The following is a 20298-nucleotide window of genomic DNA, read 5'->3' on the forward strand; positions in this document are numbered from 1 at the left end:
TCCCTATCGGCTGTACTATCGCTCCAGTCCCTGTTTTTTTGTTTGTTGTTGTTGTTGTTGTTTTTCCAGAGGTTCCTAATCATACCCCTGCTTCTCACTGTCGCTGGGGAGTCGACCCAAATCAAGCGATCGGGAGTTGGGGTGGGGAGAATCTGGAAGCACTTTAACTCGGCTGGATAACTTTCCACCGCGGCGCTCCAAACGCTTTCGATTAATTTTTGGCCATTGCCGCACCCGTAGGTCCGGCTGCGCGAAACTCTTCCCCAGCAGCGCAGAAAAAGTCTCGACTCCGTTCCAGGCGGAGCCGGTACGTGATGACGTCGAGATCACGCAGCACCTTGGAGTCCGGGGAGGGCGGGGCCAGCAGGTGGCCCCGCTGCCGGAGCAGCCGCGGCCCGAGCCGGGGCCATGGCGAAGCTGCTGAGCTGCGTCCTCGGGCCCCGGCTTTACAAAATCTACCGGGAAAGAGACTCGGAAAGGCCGCAGCCCAGCATCTCTGACACTCCAACTTCCGTTCCTAGTCCCCCTGCCAGCTCCTGGGTGAGTCCAGTTCTCCCCTGGCCAGGAACATGGTACGGCCCAAACCCCTTTGCGGCCTTTGCTCCCCGAGAAGCGCCCATGGTTGGAAACGGGGGGGATCCGCTTGTCAAGTAGTTGACACAAGTCTGTGCGCTTTGTGCTTCCTGGGTTCAAGTCACTCCCGTGTTGTGGCCGCTGCTTTACCGCCGTTTGGCCCCCCGCTGTCTCTGTCCGGCCACTGGCCGGGCTCCACTCGCGACCCCCCACCTGTCTGTCGTGGTTCGTGCCGTTCCCAATTGACTCCTCGAGTCCTGGAAGAGACCCTGCGCGGAGCGGGAAGCTGATGATTTTGCGATTCAGTTCTTGATTTCTTCGTACTCAAGTGCCCCTTGGTCTGCCTCCCGATTCCGTGTCCACTCTCCTCAACCCTGGCCTTGAATATCAAATGACATCTTCAGCAGATCTTGTGTCCGCTGCCCATCACCCCACTCCACAGACTCCCCTGGATACTCCGAAACCGTTGCCTTCACGAAAGCTGGGGGGGTGGGGGGGCCGCGGGGGGGCGGGGGATGCTAGGCCTTGCCCCTAAATGCTCTCTTCCTTTCTGTTATAGTTTCAAATTTTGTGTATTGCCCCCGACAAACTGCCCACCCCAGCCACTTCTCTTCCTTATCCTGCCCACTCTTTCTCATGCTATTCTCTTAAAGTTGTCCTTGGATCCTTCCTGTTTTTTTAATCCTCCTCCTCATATGCACGTGCCTACAAACCGGGTTGTGTAAAAAGAACAAAAGTCAGCCTAGGGCTGGAGCGATAGCACAGCGGGTTGGGCGTTTGTCCTGCATGCAGCCGACCCGGGTTCGAATTCCAGCATTCCCTATGGTCCCCTGAGCACTGCGATGAGTAATTCCTGACTGCAGAGTCAGGAGTAACCCCTGTGCACTGCTGGGTGTGACCCAAAAAAGAAAAAAAAAAGTCATCTTAAGCTGCTTTCACTTTTGCTTCAAGTTCCAGTAGTTCCTATAGTTTGGTTTGGAGAAAGGGATGGGGGGGGGGTGGGAATGTTTCCTTGGGAACTAGGGATGTTCCAGGAGAGTGTTGGAAATAAGAGGACACACCTCAGGTCTTCTGAAAGGTAAGGGACTGGTTCTATGGGCAAGATCCAGAACTTGGCCATTTGTTTTGGCAGGATACATACTATCAGCCCCGTGCTCTGGAGAAGCATGCCGACAGCATCCTGGCTCTGGTATGTCTGCCCTGGCTTCTAGGCCTGCATCTTTTTAGCCTTCACTGCCTTCCTGCATTTTCTCCAGTTTGGGAGATGGCGGAGCCCTGGGGGTGGGGAAGGCTCTGGGCTCTGCAGCCACAGACCCCCGCAGGCCCCCGGGGGGTGGGTCACATAGCCACAGTGCTCCCTTTTGGCGCATGCACAGCTTTCTCTGGGGCAGCAGAACCGTGAGGAAAATGTGTTTACTTTGGGGACCGTCTGCAGGTGCTGAGTCCTGCAGTCCCCAGTGGCCTGTCCTCCCTGGCAACTAACCTCTTTGGCTGCAAAGACAGCTGTTCTCTCTGGCAGGGTTCCTGTGGTGACGTTTGTGCATCTCTTGGGGACCAGGCCAGGGTCTGTTTGAGCAGGGTAGATTAGAGAGTGGGGAGAGTGGCTTTTGTTTTATTATTTTTATTTGGGAGTGGGAGTTGGGCCACACCTAATGATGCTAGAGGGACCATTTGCAAGTGCTGGGGATTGAACCCGGGTTGGCTGCATGCAAGGCAAGAGCCTAAACCACTCTTGCCCAAGACTTTCCTTTAAATGTGATGAAATTTTGCCCACAGATGAGCTGAGAATCTGTACCAGGTTTTCCTAGTGTCTTTTATGCTCGGACACATGGCCTTTCTCTTTATTAATTTTTTGTACCAGAATTTGGATCCACATCCGTATATATGCAAAGCACGTTCTCTGCCACAGAAGTACATCCCAGACCCCTGACATACTGCCTTGCGACAATCTGAGTATCTACTGTAGGATGGGAGAGATAGTACAGCGGGTACCACCTATGATGCCCTGAGCACTGCCAGGAGTGATCCCTGAGCATAATCTGGTGTGGTCCCAAAGCCCCCTAAAACAAAAACAAACTAAAAAGTTTTGAGCACCTAATCTATATGCATGATGTCATACACAGACTAGGGACTTGAATTAATGTCCCTCGTTCGTCACTTTGCTCAGAGGCTGGCCTGCGAATGGTGGGCCTGTGTGCGCGGGTACTGATGGCTTCTTCCTGTCTCTCTATGCAGGCTTCCGTCTTCTGGTCCATCTCTTACTACTCCTCTCCTTTTGCCTTTTTCTACTTGTACAGGAAAGGTCAGTGCGGTTTTCAAGGTGGCGGGCAGGATGGGGGCAGGTTGTTGGCAGAGGGGCTTCCCTGAGAAGAGGAGCGGGAGGCCTTGAGGATGGCGTGCCTTCCTCTAAGGGCATGACCATCCCCAAGGAGAGGGTGTGGGGTGGATGTTGGGACTCAGCGGGGAAGAGGAGCCCAGAGACAGTGGGGAGCACTTCTCACACAGTCTCTTTCCCCTCCCAGGTTACTTGAGTTTGTCCAAAGTGGTGCCGTTTTCTCACTATGCTGGGACATTGCTGCTACTGCTGGCAGGTGTGGCCTGCCTCCGAGGTAGGTACATGGGGAACCTGCTTGGATTCTGCAGTTACGGATTGATGTTGGGCCCTGAAGGGAAATCATTGAGAATGGCCAGGAGTTAGCCCATTCCTTAATGGGCTTGAATCACAAATATTTTTAAAAAGTCAATAAAAAGGGTGATGTTGTTCTGCATGTGCATATAGCCCGCAACATTTCCATATTCACACATACACATGTTGCAGTGATTCTAAACTGGAAGCACCCCCTGGCTGGGTAGCTACACCGGGTTCCAGTCCTGTAGTAGAACCCCAGACACACACACAGCGGAATCTCATGTGAGATTAAATGAAAGAAGCTGAGCATCAAATAACGGGTGTTTCCATTTATAGAAAATTCCCAAAGGCTGCGTCTATAACACTAAAGAAAAACATAGGTCCCTTTTTTATTTTTTGCTTTTGGGTAACGCCTAGCTGGGTTCAGGCCTTACTCCTGGCTCTGCATTCAGGGATCACTCCCGGCGGGCTCGGGGCACCATATGGGATGCTGGGGATAGAACCCAGAGCGGCTGCAGGCAAGGCAAATGCTTTATCCGCTGTACTATCACTCCAGCCCCAATCATGGATAACAAGAAAAACGAGAGATCAGGGATGGAAAGAGAAGGACTCCTGGTAGAAGAGGGCTTTGTGCTCTTTCTTTTTTCCTTTTATCTTTTATTTTCTTTTTTTGTGGTGGAGTATTGAGGCACCAGGAGGTGCTCAGGGTTTACTCCTGGCTTTGCACTCAGGGATCAAGCTTCGCTGACTTGGGGAGACCATAATGGGTGCCAGGGATCGAAACAGGGTTGGCCACTTGTAAGGCAGTCTGCTGTACTATCTCTCAGGCCCCTGTGTTCTTTCTGAACCTGAGTGATCATGTAACTGCTTGCTTCATATGTATTTTTTTTTATTATTAAACAAATGGAGGGGTGTAGCTAGTGATATCTGGCAGTGCCCAGGGAATACACCCAGCTTTTTATGTGGAGGTAACTGCTGGCCAGGCTCAGGAGATCACACAGTACCGGGCATCAGACCTGAGCATCCTGCATGCAGAGCACATCCAGTCCTTTGAGCCTTCTTCCCAGCCCCCTGCTGTATTTTCAGAACTGAGTGTATGTTTTATGGGGCCGAGAGTGGTAGTACAATGGGTATGGTGCTTGCCCGGCATGTGTCCGACTTGGGTTTGATCCTCAGCATCCGATATGGCCCCCTGTGCCTGTCAAGAGTAACTCCTGAGTGCAGAACCAAGAGTAACCCCTGAGCACCATTTGCAGCTCCCAAACCAAAAATATATCATGTGTCCTGTTCCTCCTACCACCCCCCCTCCACACACACACAGAGCACACAGGTGCCATGATAAGCATTGGGTTGGGGTGCTGCGAGACAAGGACGTAGGGTTGTGTTCTGGCCGTGACTGGTCCAGTTCTGAATCAGAACCTCCTGCATGGAGCGTTCTACCTCCTGTTCTTGGACTGGGCTCTTACCTTCCTGACTAGTGCTAAGAGGAGCCTCCACATCTCAGTTTTGTCTTCTGAGTTTTTTTTTTTTTTTTTTGAAAAAAATGAAGTTCAGAAAGTCCAGAAACAGACAGCACTAAGATGTTTATGTTTTGTGGTACTTGCTTCAGATGCATCTTGTCAATAAAATTCTTAAGCATTACAGGGCCAGAGAGACAGTACAGGGGTGAAGGCTCTTGCCTTGAACACAACCAACCCCATTTTTTTTTTTTTTTGGTTTTTTGGATCACACCTGGCAATACTCAGGGGTAACTCCTGGCTCTCCACTCAGGAATTAACTCCTGGCAGTGCTCAGGGGACTATATGGGATGCCAGGGATCAAGTCTGGGTCAGCTGCATGCAAGGCAACTGCCCTACCCACTGTACTATCGCCCCAGCCCCCCAATCCCATTTTGATCCCTGGCATCAATATGAACCCCTTGAGCACTGCTAGGCAGGTATGATCCCTGAGCACAGAGCAAGAGTCATCCCTGAGCACTGCCTAGTGTAACCCAAACCCACCCCTCGCCCCCGCCCCCCCAAATTCTTAAGCGTGACAAAGTAGGTGTTCACATTGGCATCTTCCCCAATTCCTTGTCCCTCTTTCCCTACAAGTAGCCATTATTATCTAGTGTGAGGTTTTCTTTTCTGGGCTATTTATTTTGGGGGCCACACCCAACAATGCTGGGGACTTACTCCTGGCTCTGTGCTCAGGGATCATTACTCCTGGCAGGCTGTATGTGGTGCTGGGTAGTGTGTTGGGTAGGGGGCAAGGCAAGTGCTCTACTCGCCGTACTATCATGCTAGCCCCTATACTTTTTTTTTTTTTTGTGGAGAGGAGGAGGGCCACACCTGGCAGTGCTCAGGGGTTCCTCCTGGCTCTGCCCTCAGGGATCACTCCCAGCAGTGCTGGAGGACTATTTGGGGTGCTGGAGATGGAACTCAAGTCAGCTGTGTATAAGGCAAATACCCTACCCGCTGTACTATCACTCCACCCCCCCCCAAGCCTCTATATTCGTATCTTTTTATACAATATATACCTCGTGGTGTCAGATCTAAACTGTCATAAATTATAAAATTCAATCGATTTTAGAGTTTTCTAATGTAAAAACAATATATGTTTGGGACCTATGAAATATGTAACACTAGTTTAATCATTTTGTATATATGACATCACTCACACAGATCATTCTGTAGCTTGCACCATTCTCAGTATTATTTGGGGGTTCTCATTCTAGTTTTCTTATTGTTTGGGCCACACCCGATGATGCTCAGAGGCTCTTCCTGCCTCAGTGCTTGGAGGTAGCTTCCGGTGGTGCTGGGGGACCACGCAGGGGACCAAATCCAGGTTCCCTTTGTAAAGCCTGTGCGCCAGCCCTTTGAGCCATCTCCATGGCCCTGGTTTTCTTTTTTTTCTTTTTATTTTTGGGGCTGCTCAGAGTTACTCCTGGTTCAGTACTTGGAGTTTACTCTGAGTGCTTGAGAAACCCTGTGGGAGCAGATATCAAACTCCAAACTCCCACATGCGGCAAAGTGCCCCAGTACACCTGTCTTTTTTTTTTTCTTTTTGGGTCACACCCAGCAATGCACAGGAGTTACTCCTGGCTCATGCACTCAGGAATTACTCCCGGCGGTGCTCGGGGAACCATGTGGGATGCTGGGAATCGAACCTGGGTCGGCCGCATGCAAGGCAAACGCCCTACCTGCTGTCGCTCCAGCCCCGTCTTTATTTCTTAATAGTACACCTCTCTGAATTTCTCTTGTGCTTGTTTGGCTTTCTCTAGCCCCCCAAGCCATCCCCAATCAAAATGCCAGCTCTTTGAAGGCCAGGACCTGTGCCTGACACTTACTGTCTCCCTATATCCAAATAGTGCCCAGTATATGACATCTGTGGAGTCAGTGGAAGCAGGAAAATCAGGGTTAGAGAGACCTCGGGGAAGGAGAAGTATTTGCACGTGCTGAGGGGCTGCTGAAGAGAGGGGAGAGGAGCTGAAAATGGGGTGTTTTAGGGGTGAGAAGGACAGAGGCCAAGAAGGAGCCATACAGAACAGGAGGGGACCAAGGACAGACTCAGGAGCAGAGGAGGGGATTTAGGGATGGTAAGCATGAGGGGCACAGGCGAAGAGAATGAGAACAAAGGAAAGGGACTTGGGTTCAGTGAGGACAGCAAAAGGCAGAGCCAGGCAGCAGGATAAAGGGGCAGAAGAGCACGAAAAAATGACAGAAGGTAGCAGGAGAAGCCAGATGTTAGCAGGAGCGAATAGCCAAGGGGACGGGGCGGTGGGTGTGGGGGGCGGTAACAGTGTTTGGAACTAGGAAGAATTAATGTTCTAAAGAGGGGAAGGTTGATAGTCTACGAAGCAGCAAACTGAAGGTGCTTAGGAAGAGCTGCAAGCAGCCATGCATTCTGGGAGGTGGGGGGCTGCTTATCCTGGGACTCCCCAACTTTTTCTCTCCTATTGTCAGTTCTCTTCCTGTCATCCACTCATCTTTTTTTTTTTTAATTTTTTTTGGGGTGTCACACCCGGTGACGCACAGGGGTTACTCCTGGCTCTGCACTCAGGAATTATCCCTGGCAGTGCTCAGGGGACCATATGGGATGCTGGGAATCGAACCCAGGTCGGCCGCGTGCAAGGCAAATGCCCTACGCGCTGTGCTATCCGCTCCAGTCTCCCATCCACTCATCTTGCTTTCTGGCTTTTCCAAGCACTTTCCTCTCATCTACCAGGTATCGGCCGCTGGACCAACCCTCAGTACCGGCAGTTCATCACCATCTTAGAGGCCACACATCGGAACCACTCAGCAGAAAACAAGGTGAGAGGGCCGGAGAGGTGCCAGACGGGCCCCTGACAGCAGCGTGTTCTGCTGTCACCCTAGAGCTCCTGGCATGGGCTTTGCCAGAGGGAGAAGATGGTGTGTTTTGCCTCCCGCCAGGCTGGGTGTTTGCTTTGCTCGTTGCTTCTGCCCTTTGCAAGTAAACTGCCTGAGGGATCTTTTCTCTACCACTTCTAATGAAATATTCCACTGGAACAAACCCTTCTCCCCTCCACCTGCTAGATTGTCTGGATGTAGGAACCTTCCGCAGCGTTTCCTAGAACGGGGCTTACCTCGTATCACAGTGGCTCCGTTCTCTAATTGCTTCTTTCTGCCACGTGCACTAAATACCAGACTCGGTTTTCGTTCAGGGATGGGACAAGATGGACAGGTTATGTCCACTCCTGTGCCTGGGGGCACAGCGAGGTTCCGGGGGAGGAGAGCCAGGGCAGAGAGTCCTTGGAACCCTGCCAGCCCCACTGCTGCTGGAGTGTGATTATCTTGAGAAGGGGCTGGGAGGTGAGGGGGGGGGCCCTATAACGCTCGCTCCTGTTACAATGGGTTTTCTGGGATCAAACGGCTCTGAGCTCCACCATCGTATTTCTGGCTCCTGCACACCTGCGTTTAATGGGGTTCTGTAATGCTGCTGTGGCACGCTGCTGTCTGAGGCTTTTTGCGTCCACCTTTCTAATCCTGCCGACAACAGAGTGCGGTGGCATTATTGCCCTCCTTTATACATCTGAGGAAACAGGCAGAAAGAGGTTAAATGGCCACAGCAGAGGCACCGAGCAAGTGGCTGGTCTGGATTCACTTCCAAGGCTGACTGAAATGTGTTCTTCTTCAGTTTGCTTTGTTTTGCCATTTATATTTCTGTACAGTTTCTCTCTGTCTCCGTCTCTGTCTCTCTCTGTCTCTCTCACTCTCTCACATTCTCTCCCTCTCTCTTTCTCTCTCTCTCTCTCTCTCTCTCTCTCTCTCTCTCTCTCTCTCTCCCCCTGTCTCTGTCTCTGTCTGTCTGTGTATGTCTCCTCTCTCTCTTGTTATTTTTGAAAATCTTGAAATTTTTTCTGATGGAGAAATTAACAACAATTCCCAAAATAAAATGCCAGGAACTGGGTGCGGGGGATGGAATGCCGCAGAATAGAACGCTCAGCCCCCGCTGCCCTCACAAAGCCTGTGGCCGACACAGTGGGGTGCCCCGAGGCACAGATGGTCTGTGTGAGTGCAGAGCTGAGGGATGGGAGGCAGCCAAGACAGCGGAAAAGTCAGAGGGGGCCTTGTCGGGTGATCCCAGTGCAAAGGCGCTGCTGTGGGTGCAGGACACCCCTCTCCCACAGTCTTCAGATCCTGGAGGTGGTCTCAGCCTCCAGGAGCCCCTCCAGTAGAGGATCCAGGGAGAGAGGGGCGCCCACATGCTAGCAGCCCCTCAGTTCTGGAGACACGCAGACAGGCTGGTCGGGGGCTGCTCCCCCTTCCTTTCGGGCCGGGTTCCTGGCCCGGACCAGGCTTGGTCTCTGAGAATCTTGCAGTGTTGCCATCTGCTTGTCTCCTTGCCTCTGCCCAGTTCCCTAGATTACAGGGGTGGGGGCTTCCCCCCTCCCCCATCTCACCTCCTCCCTGGTCTCTCTCCCGCTGCCACAGAAGCAGCTTGCCAACTACAACTTTGACTTCAGGAGCTGGCCTGTCGACTTCCACTGGGAGGAGCCCAGCAGCCGGTGAGTCCCCCCATCCCCCCTCCGGTCCCCACCCAGCGCCCGTCCTCTAGTGCCTTTCCTTGACCCCCCCCGCCCTTCCGACCCCCCATGGCCAGCTCCTCACCCCCGCTCCATGTCATCCCGTTCCTCAGAAGGGAGTCCCGAGGGGGCCCTTCCCGTCGGGGGGTGGCCCTGCTCCGGCCCGAGCCCCTGCACCGCGGGAAAGCCGACACGCTCCTCAACCGGGTCAAGAAGCTGCCCTGCCAGGTCACCAGGTACGTGGGGACGCTGGGCGGAAACGGCGCCGGGGCTGTGGGGCTGGAGACTCCGTGGTAAAATCACACTTTTTGGGCTGATCGGTGGTTGTTGCCTTATTGTTTGGGTACCACACCTAGCAATACTCCTGGTTCTGCACTCAGGAATCACTCCTGGCAGTGCCAAGGGGACCACATGGGGAGCTGGGGATCAAACCCTGGCTGGCTGTGTGAAAGGCAAGTGCCTGACTCCCTGTACTATCTCTTGGGGCCCCGCTTAAAAGAAATTTTTTTTTTATTTTGGGTCACGCTCAGCAGTACTCAGGGCTTACTCCTGGCTCTGTGCTCGGGGATCACTCCTAGTGGACTCAGGAGACCATTTGGAGTGCCAGGGATTGAACCCGGGTCACCTGTATCCAAGGCAGATGCCTTAGCGGCTGCACTATCTCTCCATCCCAGTTGTTAATCTGCCTTTCTGAGGTGACAAGGCTCAGGGAGGCCCGAGGACTCAGTGTGAGTGAGGAGCGGGGATGTTAGCACAGCTCCGTCTCACACAAAAGCTCTTTCAGTGCGGGTAAGAGGGGAGGAGAGTGGGCTGGGAAAGGGCCCAGCCACTGCCCTGTGGCAGCATCTGGGTAAACAGTGTCCTAAGCCAGCCTCTGTGTCTGTGGTGACCAAATCCTGGGATTGATGAGCTCCATATGGGGTGCCAGGGATTGAACCCAGATCAGACATGTGCCAGACAAGCTCCTTATCTGCTCTACTATCTCTCCAGCCCCCTTCTTTAGGATTTGCTAGAAGTGCTTGTCTTTTTCAGGATTAGCACCAACCACTGCATCTTATCTTGTCTAGATTAATGTATTTATTCAGACAATTTTTTTTGGGGTCCACCTGGCAATTCACAGGGGTTACTCCTGGGTCTGCACTCAGGAATTACCCCTGGCAGTGCTCAGGGGACCATATGGGATGCTGGGAATCGAACCCAGGTCAGCCACGTGCAAGGCAAATGCCCTACCCGCTATGCTATTGCTCCAGCCCCCCAAACAATTTTTATTTGCTTTATTTTTTTTTTAACTACACCTACCAACACTCAGGGGCTATTCTTGACTCTGGGCTTGGGAATTCCTGGAGGTGCTGAGGGATCAAACCCAGGCCTACTCCTGCAAAGCTTGTTCTCGACCCACCAGGCCATCTCCCTGACCCCTGAGCCAGTGTTTATTAAGCCCCCACTTGGTGCTCTGCTCTGGTCACCTGCTGTGTGGCACTAAGTAGTGGGTCGGTCACAGTGGACCCTTGGCCATATCTGCCCCGGTAGAGTATGCGGTCTAATTTGGCATCTAGTAGACTGGATCCTGACCTGCTAGTGAATCTGGAAAGCTATGTGTCATTTATTTGGGGACCCTTAATAATTTATATTTATACATCAAGATTTTTTTTTTTTTTTGCATTTTGGGTTACACCCAGCAGTGCTCAGGGGTTGCTCCTGGCTTTGCACTCAGGAATTAGTCCTGGCGGTGCTCAGGGGACCATATGGGATGCTGGGAATCGAACCTGGATCGGCCACATGCAAGGCAGACACCCTACCCACTCTGCTATCGCTCCAGCCCCACATTAAGATATTTTTGTTCTGTTTTTGAGCCATACCTGACTGTGCTCAGGGCTTCTGATTATGTCGGGGATCTCTCCTGACCATATTCAGGGGATCATTTGGGGTGTCAGGGATTGAACCCTAGTTGGCCCTGTGCAAAAGCAAACAGGCTACCCACTGTCCTATCATTCTGGCCCCAAGAAGGATCATATTTGATACTAGCTTTGCCTTGACATACACAGAGTGTTATTCCGCTAAACTTAATGTGTGTCCTGGGCTGCAACAGCAAATGTCTGTCTTGCAAAGGTGACCAGAAAAACAGTCTTGAGGAATAGATAACATGATTTCATCAAGTTGTGAAAGATGAAAATGAAATTGCGACAGTCAAGGTGGAGCAGGCCACAGAGTCTGTGGGCAGCAGGGCCTGGTTCCCCCGGGGCTGGGGACTGGTTGACCCTGTGTTCCCCACAGCTACCTGGTGGCACACACCCTGGGACGCCGGATGCTGTACCCTGGCTCTGTGTACCTGCTCCAGAAGGCCCTTATGCCCGTACTGTTGCAGGGCCAGGCGCGGCTGGTGGAAGAGGTGAGGTCCCGGTTCCCGTGCCCCTCGGCCCGTATTCCTGGGGATGTGGCCTCCTATTCCTGACAACTGGGCTTTTGTGTCTCCCCCTCAGAGCAACGGGCGTCGGGCCAAACTGCTGGCCTGTGATGGCAACGAGATCGACACCATGTTTGTGGACCGGCGGGGGACAGCCGAGCCCCAGGGACAGAAGCTGGTGAGAGGGGAGTAGAAACCCTAAAGGCAGAGTGTGGGGAGGGCAGTGGGGGTCCTGAGAAGCCTGAAGAACATGCACTAGGGGGTAACCCCAGCTCCCAGCTCTACTCAAGAGACCATTGGTGCAGGGGTATGTGAGGAGAGAGAAGAGGAACTAAGAGCTGACATTCAAGGACTGAAAGAAAAAATTCTAATAACCACCTTGACAGCATTTACCACAGGCAAAGGGTATACTTTATCCCTCTCACCCTGCTGTGAGAGAGGTACTACTAACATTAGCCCATTTGACAGATGATGAAACTGAAGCCCAGGGGCACTTTCTAGATCACATAGGAGGTTGGGGTGCGGCTCCAATAAGGCAGCCTGGCTCCAAGCTCCTCACAGGGACCCCAGGGAAAGCTTGAATCCAGCAGTTGAGAGCTCGGGGACCTTGACTTCTGAGGGAGTATCTGCAGGTGCCGCCAACCCTGGCTTCTGCTTGGGGGCATCATGGCGATAGTGCTCACACACACCCATTCCAGGCCTGCAGCCCCAAGAGGGAGAGTGGGCAGCGAGGGGGCCATTGGCATCCCGCACCAAAGGGCTTAGCATTCAGACTAGTGCTTCATATGAGTCAGGCTTCATTTTGGCCAGTGCCAAAAACAAAAACTAGATCCAAATGTGAGGAAGGAAAAAAATACATAATATGCCCAGAGGGGGGTGGGTGAGAGCCCTCCCCGCCCCAAGGGACCCAGCCCCAGCAGCCCACCTCCACTACCCAACCGCTGCCACACTCCAGGCCGCTTTCCACACGCTCAGGCTGAGCCTCCTGGACACATCATAAGACACTCCCTACCCATTTTCCATAATCACCACACCATATTTGATGGAGGTTAGACAGTAGGCAACAAATCATGGAGGGAAATATATGACTACTACTACTACTACTGTCCTCCCATTGTTCATTGATTTGCTTGAGCAGGTCCAGTAACATCTCCATTGTGAGACTTGTTACTGTGTTTGGCATATCAAATACGTCATGGGTAGCTTGCCAGGCTTTGCCATGAGAGCAAGATACTCTCGGTAGCTTGCCGGGCTCTCCAAGAGGAGCAGAGGAATCGAACCTGGGTTGGCCAGGTCAGAGGGAAATATATATATATATACATATGCCTCTCGGAGAACCCGGCAAGCTACCAAGAATATCCCACCCACACGGGCAGAGCCTGGCAAGCTCCCCGTGGCGTATTCGATATGCCAGAAACAGTAACAATAACAGGTCTCATTCCCCTGATCCTGAAAGAGCCTCTAATCGTTGGGAAAGCAGAGTAAGGAGAGGCTGCTAAAAATCTCAGGGCTGGGAGGAATAGAGACGTTACTGGTGCCAGCTCAAGTAAATCGATGAACAAGGGGATGACAGTGATACAGTGATGCCTGAGTGGTCCCCCAAGGGGCATGCAGGGTGACTGGGCTGCGATGACCTCTGCTCTAACTTGGGGCCCACTGTGCTTTTGCTTCTCCACTTACGGACCTTTTCAAATGAGAAGTTTCCGCTTCTGCAAAGTTCCCTGCCATGAGGGGCGCGGCCCCAGCTTGGCTCCTGCCCACCCTCCTCCCGCTTCCTCCTGCAGGTGATCTGCTGCGAGGGCAACGCTGGCTTCTATGAGGTGGGCTGCATCTCCACGCCTCTGGAAGGTAGGCCTGTGTGCCCATCTGCCTGCCCTGCCCCGGCACTAGGGGATCCCGCCTTCCCACACTGCTATGGCCACACGGGCCTGGCGCTTGCTCTGGGAGAGCTAGGAGAACTGCCCATTGCTCTGTTATTTCCGCCTTGTCCTCTTGGTCCATGTCCTCCAAACTCCCCCCTTATTCTCTTCCCCCTCACGTGTCCTCCAGCCCATTTGACAGGTGATGAAACTGAAGCTCAGAGTGACTTTTCAGAACCTTCAGAATCTTCTCCCCATTCCAGGAAACCCTGGAGTCTTTGCCTATGGGCTGGGGGCGCTGAGGGGAACGGGGCTCCAGACTTCAGTGTCCTGCTGCCCCTCTCTCCTAACGTCTCTTCCCCTGTGACACAGCTGGATACTCAGTTCTGGGATGGAACCATCCAGGCTTTGCCGGAAGCACGGTGAGCCCCTCTCTGGTCCCGTTTTTCCCAACTCACGGGCTGTTTCCTGCTGGTCAGCCATGGAGTCAGGGGTGGGTGCCCCTCCTCACCTGTGTTCTAGGGAGCTCAACTTCCCTGCTCACCATGGGGTGTTGGCAGGAGGGGAGGCGGGTCCTATTGTAAGCTGCTGGGTTTTGCACAGAACGGCTCCCATCTCTGTACCTGTCTGTCAGCACAGTTGCAGGAAGGGCTCGCTCTGGTTGAGGTGGCAGGCCTTGGTTGCCAACATGCCTGTGCTTCGTCCCCCAGGGCGTCCCGTTCCCGCAGAATGAGGCCAATGCCATGGACGTGGTGGTGCAGTTTGCCATCCACCGCCTGGGCTTCCAGCCCCAGGACATTATCATCTACGCCTGGTCCATCGGCGGCTTCACTGGTACCCGCCTCCCGCCGCCCCGCTTCAAGCAGCGTTGGGGAAAGCTCTGGCGGCCCGGGGCTGGGGTGGAGGCTTACAGGAGAGGAGGGACGTGGACTCTGATGGGTCTGGAGGAAGGTTTCCTGCTGTATTCACGTCACAGCTCCCTCCAGCCTGAGGCCCGGCTTTTAAAAAGGACTCTGGGGAGAGAAGTGGGTATTTCCGTGCATGTCATCTCCACACACTTGGGTACCCTCTCTTCTGAGAGTGCGTGGCTGGATGAAGCAGGGGCCAGGGAGCCACACAGGGCCCAGCCTCGCCAGGGGTATGGGCTCAGCCCTCAGCGCTGCTAGACGGAGGGCAAGGTTGGTGTCTGGTACCCCTTGGTCCTCACTCATCTTCCCTATCCTGGAAACAGCCACGTGGGCAGCCATGTCCTACCCGGACATCAGTGCCGTGATCCTTGATGCCTCCTTTGATGACCTGGTGCCCCTGGCCTTGAAGGTCATGCCCGACAGCTGGAGTGAGTACTGCTCCCAGGCCAGCCCTTGTTGGAAAGGGGGAGCCCAGAGCTGAGGGTTCCCATGACCAGAGCGGGCTCCTTTTCCACGTGGCGAGTAGGGTGGCCACTTTGCGTGGGCCCTCAGTCTTCGCTTTCCAGACATAGTGCGGGGGTCTTGGGTTGGACAAGGGATTTCCCTTCACTTCCGTCTCTCTCTAGGAGGCCTCGTGACCAGGACCGTGAGGCAACACCTCAACCTGAACAACGCCGAGCAGCTGTGCAGGTGAGGTGGGCGCCATGGCACACAGCACTGTCCCTGCAGGCTCTGCTACAGGCCAGGGGGTTGGGGAGGGGCTTCCTCTGCCAAGCACTGTGTGGATATTTGTAACATTGTTTGTGGCCACACAGTCTAGGCAGAGGGCTGGGAAAAGCCAACAGGAAACATACGTGTCCCTGCCACCATGGACCGAGGCTAGATGCAGGATTTCCCAGGCTGCTTGTTATCCTTTCCCCACGTCCCCAGTCTCACTCTGCTGGGCGTTCACAGGCCAACATTAGTACTCATTGATAAATGATGGGTCATATCCCCTGAGTGACACCGCCCTACCTCCCAGCCCATCTGGTCCATCCCATCCCCAGGTTCTCTGAGCCCCCCAACCTCCTGATGGTATCCTGTCAAAGGGTTTCTGCTTGAAGCAGGAGCTTCCAGAAAGATCAGGCTTGGAGCAGAGGCAGGCATGAGGCCTTCTCTTGCCCTGGGGGTTTCTCTCCAGCACTGGTTAGGGGGGCTATGCCAAGGAACAGCCTGGGCCTCCTGCATGCAAAGCGCACACACTCCAGTCCGTTGAAGTATTTTTCTGCCTGCAAGAGCCATTCTTGTTTTGGCCACATCCTCAGGGAGCACTCCTGGCAGTGCTCAGGAGACCATCTGGGGTACTGAGGATCAAACCTTGGTTGGCCACGTGGAAGCTGAGCACCCTACCTGTTGTACTGTCTCTCCAGCCCCCACAAGGGCCATTCTTTTTTTTTTTTTTTGATTTTTGGGTCACTCTGGTGATGCACTGGGGTTACTCCTGGCTCTGCACTCAGGAATTATCCCTGACAGTGCTCAGGGGACCATATGGGATGCTGGGAATCAAACCCGGGTCGGCCGCGTGCAAGGCAGACACCCTACCCACTGTGCTATTGCTCCAGCCCCATACACAAGGACCATTCTTAAATGCTCCATCAGCCCTGGGGGAAGGCTGGCCTGGGGGACCCTGCTTCCACAGCGGACGATGTCAGGGCCACGGTGGCTAGTTGTCCTCTTGAGCTCTCCCTCCTGATCACGCTGTGCTCTGAAGGTTCCAGGGCCCTGTACTGCTGATCCGCAGAACCAAGGATGAGATCATCACTACCACGTGAGTGCCTGGCACCTCTGCCCATCAAGATCCTCCCTTCCCAACTTCAGCCCTGCACTGCCCGTTCTTCTCATCCCCAGGGTCCCTGAGGACATCATGTCCAACCGAGGCAATGACCTCCTGCTGAAGCTTCTGCAGCATCGGTGAGACTGTGTGTGTGTGTGTGTGTGTGTGTGTGTGTGTGTGTGTGTGCTGCGACTGTGTGTGTGTGTGTGTGTGTATGCACGTTTGCATGTATGCAGATACACAGGTACAGCACAGGGGAGGGGTGAAAAGAATTGGGGCCTGACCTGACCTGCCCCTTCTCTAGGTATCCCCGGGTGATGGCGGAGGAGGGCCTGCAGGTGGTGAAGCAGTGGCTGGAGGCCTCCTCACAGCTGGAGGAAGGTAAGGAGGCCTGAGGAAGCGTTTGGGTGGGGGTGGCGGCCAGGCTGCTGACCACTCCTCTCTTCTGGGCAGCTTCCATTTACAGCCGCTGGGAGGTGGAGGAGGACTGGTGCGTGTCGGTCCTCCGCTCCTACCAGGCAGAGCACGGGTCTGACTTTCCCTGGAGTGTGGGTAAGGAGGGCCTGGGCAGGGGTGTGGGGGTGCGGGGAGCCCCAAAAGGGGACGACTGTGCAGGTGTCCGGCTGGTTCCTGAGCCCCCTGAGCCCCTTCTCTCTGCAGGGGAGGACATGAGTGCAGATGGAAGGCGGCAGCTGGCTTTGTTTCTGGTAAGCTAAGAGGTAGAGAGCAGAAAGGGGGTACCCGAATCCTGAACTCCTTGGGAACTGTACCTTTAAGCATGGGAAGCAGCAGCTTTTATAGAATTGGGGGGAAGGGGGTATGCTCTGAAGGGTAGAAAAGTGTGTTGTGCCCCTGTAGAGCTCCGTACCCCACTCACCCTGCCCTCTTTCCACAGGCTCAAAAACATATGCACAACTTTGAGGCCACACACTGCACCCCACTCCCAGCCCCAAACTTCCAGCTGCCCTGGCATCTCTAGAGCTCACACGTTCTAGAAGAATACATTCTAGAAGAATCGGGCGGGAGGAGACATGAGAACGGACCCTCTTATTTGTGATTCTGTGTTCATGTTGCTGTTCATAGTTTGTGGAAAGTGGGGGACCATCCCCTTTCTTACTGTTTTTCTTGCACGTTTCATCCATCCAGCAGTACGAACCTTCCCTGACATATACCCTGCATTAAGTGAATGGATTATTCCTAATAATTAATAAAAAGGTATTTTTTCTACTGGCTGGCTATTTGTGTGACACTGCTCACGTGTACCAGGACCGAGGTAGTGGGGGAGAGCGACAATCCCAACTCTAGTCTGCCCCTCCCCATCTCTGCTGGTGCCTGAGGCCTTTAAACCTCACGCTGGCTGAGCGCTGGGTCCTCAGCCTTGCCCCAGTGGGTCGACAGTCACCGCTGTGCAGCTCCCCACCTCGACCATAACTCACCAGCCGTGTTTCTGAAGTGCTTTCTAGTACCTGATATTTGGAGTTGTTTGTCTTATTTTTTTTTTTTTAGTGAAGAAAAATGTTTTTATCAAGAGGGGGCTGGAGCGATAGCACAGTGGGTAGGGTGTTTGCCTTGCACGCAGCTAACCCGGGTTCGATTCCCAGCATCCCATGTGGTCTCCCGAGCACCGCCAGGAGTAATTCCTGAGTGCTGAGCCAGGAGTAATCCCTGAGCATCGCTGGGTGTGACCCAAAAAAGTAAAATAAGATTCTGAAAAAAAAAAGAGAATTTTACTTAGACAGATGTGAGGGAAGGAGCCGGAGCCACAGTACAGCAGGTAAGACGTTTGCCTTGCACATGGCTGAACCAGGTTTGATCCCCAGCATCCCATATGGTCTCCCGAGCACCACCAAGAGCAATTTTGGCAGTACTCTGTACAGAGCCATGAGTAACTCCAGACCATCATTGGGTGTGGCCCCAGAACAACAGCAATTAAAAAAAAAAGAAGATGTGAGGGGAGAGAGAGAGAAAAATGTGTGTCCTAGAGAGAACACGATTGAAAAAATACAAATTTTTTTGAAAAACAACAACACGGATCTGAAAGAGCCAGGAAGCAGATTCCACCGATTCAGCTCTTCTACCAACTTCCAGGTCCAGTCTGCAGAGTTTCTCCGTTAGAAGCACCCAGCTTTCACCCCTACCCCGTGTCCAGTCTCCTCAAACACCACCCGCAGGACTGAGTCCTGAGTGCCAAGGACTTCTGTCCTGCCAGAGCCACACTTAACCGTCTTGGAGAAAATTATGAGCAATATTTATTGTTTGGAGAGTATTCTTAGGCTGCACCTGAGGAAATTGTTTTCCTGAAACTTCAATTCTACATCCAGTCCTTGGACCTCACAGAACAGGGTGAGTCCTGATTGCACCCACCATTTTGCCGCTCGCCACCTTCTTCCTTTGGAAATCTTTTCCAGATGAGAAACACCCCCAGGTTTACCACCCGGGGACCGCTATTTTGAACAAGATGCTGGATGTGGGCGATTAAGTTCTGATGTCCTAGAAACAGTCTCTGGCTGATCTCAGTGTCTCCTCCAGCTCCTGTGTGGAGCTTCTGCAGTTCCTGCGAACAGAGACTGGACCCTCGTGCTCAGCAGATCTTGGAAGGATGGGTAGGGGGGGCGAGATCTGGGTCCCTGCCAAAAGGGATCTGAGATTTTTCAGGTGATGCTATCTGGTATTGGGGTTTATTGTTACTTAATTTTAGTTTTGAGCCATACCTGGCAGCTCTCAAGGCCTACTCCCAGCATGGTGCTCAATGTTGCCCCTAGCAGGGCTCAGGAGACCAGGTAGTGTTGGGGATTGAACCCAGGACTGTCTGCAAAGCAGGCACTACATGCTTTTTTTTTTTTTCTTGTAGGGTAGGGCCTTGGACCACAGCTGGCTGTGCTCAGTGCTTATTCCTGCTTTGGGGTCACTCCTGGTAGGGTTCTGGGGACCATATGCAGTGCTGGAGATCGAACTGGGGTTGGGTTGGTGCTGTGCAAGGCCAGTGCCTTAAACTTGTACTGTCTCTCTCGGTTCCCCTTCCTGTCCCTTGAGCCACAATCCTGATACTTGAGTTTAAAAGAAGACACAGGACTGGAGAGATAGTACAGTAGAATTGCCTTGCACATGGCTAATCCAGGTATGATCCCCAACATCTCATATAGTCCCCTAAGCACTTTCAAGAGTAATTCTTGAGTGCTGGAGTAACCTGGAGAAAGTGAAAAACAGATTCAAAGAGACAACTGCATGCAGGTGCATCTCCCAAAACCTGGAGACAGTGTACCCCACCTCCACTGCCTCCTTGTCTCTGTTTATGTTCCTCTCCCCCTCTCTGCACATACTATAGAGAATGAGATGCTACAAAGCCTGCCAGGAGTTCTCTCTGAGCACAGAGCCAGGAGTAATCCCTGAGCTCAGGTGGTGTGCCTCCCCCAACTTTTTTTTTTTTTAAGTGAATTTTCACTGGACACTGACAAAAGAAAGGAGGTTGCCTCCTCTGTGAAGAGGACAGAAAGTTGCATAAAGGATAATGGGGGTTCTTAAACTCTTCCTTAGAAGGGCCAGTGGGCTTTATTTTCTGAATAAATAAAAATATAAAAATTGAAATAACCTTTTATTTTGTTTTGTTATTTTGGATTTTGGGCCACACCCGGCAATGCTTAGGGCTTACTTCTGGCTCTGCACTCAGGATTCACTCCTGGTGAGCTTGGGTCACCAGATGTGGTGCTGGGGATTGAACCCAGGTCAGCTGTGTGCAAGGCAAATGCCCTACCTGTATCTTTCCAGCCCCTAAAATAACCCAAACAAACAAACAAACAAAAAAAGGCATGTGAATTCCAGCCACCTCACCCACAGGCCTATCTACCCCAATAACTTACTCTCTACCCCATAAAGTTCACAGCAGCCATTTTCAGAAGCCGGAAGTCAGCAGAGACCAGCTCCCTATTCACTCTCTACCCTAGAGAGCTGGGCTTCGAGGCCTGGAGACGGTGAGAAGGGCTGGAGTGTTAGCTTTGCCTTCTGTCCAGGTTCTACATATTCTCTTCAGGGTGGAGGACACAGGGCAGTCAGGTGTTCCTAGCCCCAAAATATACATAGCAAAGTTTCA

The 20298-nt window shown here is 53.0% G+C and overlaps 1 protein-coding gene across 1 annotated transcript; it reads left to right on the forward strand.

Annotated features, from left to right (window-relative positions):
• Nucleotides 1-326: 326 nt before the first annotated feature.
• Nucleotides 327-17438, forward strand: ABHD16A (abhydrolase domain containing 16A, phospholipase). The gene is made up of 20 exons (XM_056126880.1): nucleotides 327-540; nucleotides 1706-1762; nucleotides 2809-2875; nucleotides 3096-3182; nucleotides 7409-7494; nucleotides 9136-9209; nucleotides 9341-9463; nucleotides 11502-11616; nucleotides 11708-11809; nucleotides 13416-13479; nucleotides 13863-13912; nucleotides 14201-14324; nucleotides 14722-14826; nucleotides 15025-15088; nucleotides 16149-16205; nucleotides 16286-16348; nucleotides 16516-16592; nucleotides 16665-16763; nucleotides 16872-16918; nucleotides 17107-17438. Exons 1-20 carry the CDS (start codon nucleotides 409-411, stop codon nucleotides 17188-17190), a joined length of 1677 nt encoding a protein of 558 aa, XP_055982855.1. The 5' UTR covers nucleotides 327-408; the 3' UTR covers nucleotides 17191-17438.
• Nucleotides 17439-20298: the final 2860 nt, after the last annotated feature.

The sequence above is a fragment of the Sorex fumeus genome, unplaced genomic scaffold, assembly GCF_029834395.1.
Source record: "Sorex fumeus unplaced genomic scaffold, SorFum_2.1 ptg000063l, whole genome shotgun sequence".
Lineage (NCBI taxonomy): Eukaryota > Metazoa > Chordata > Mammalia > Eulipotyphla > Soricidae > Sorex > Sorex fumeus.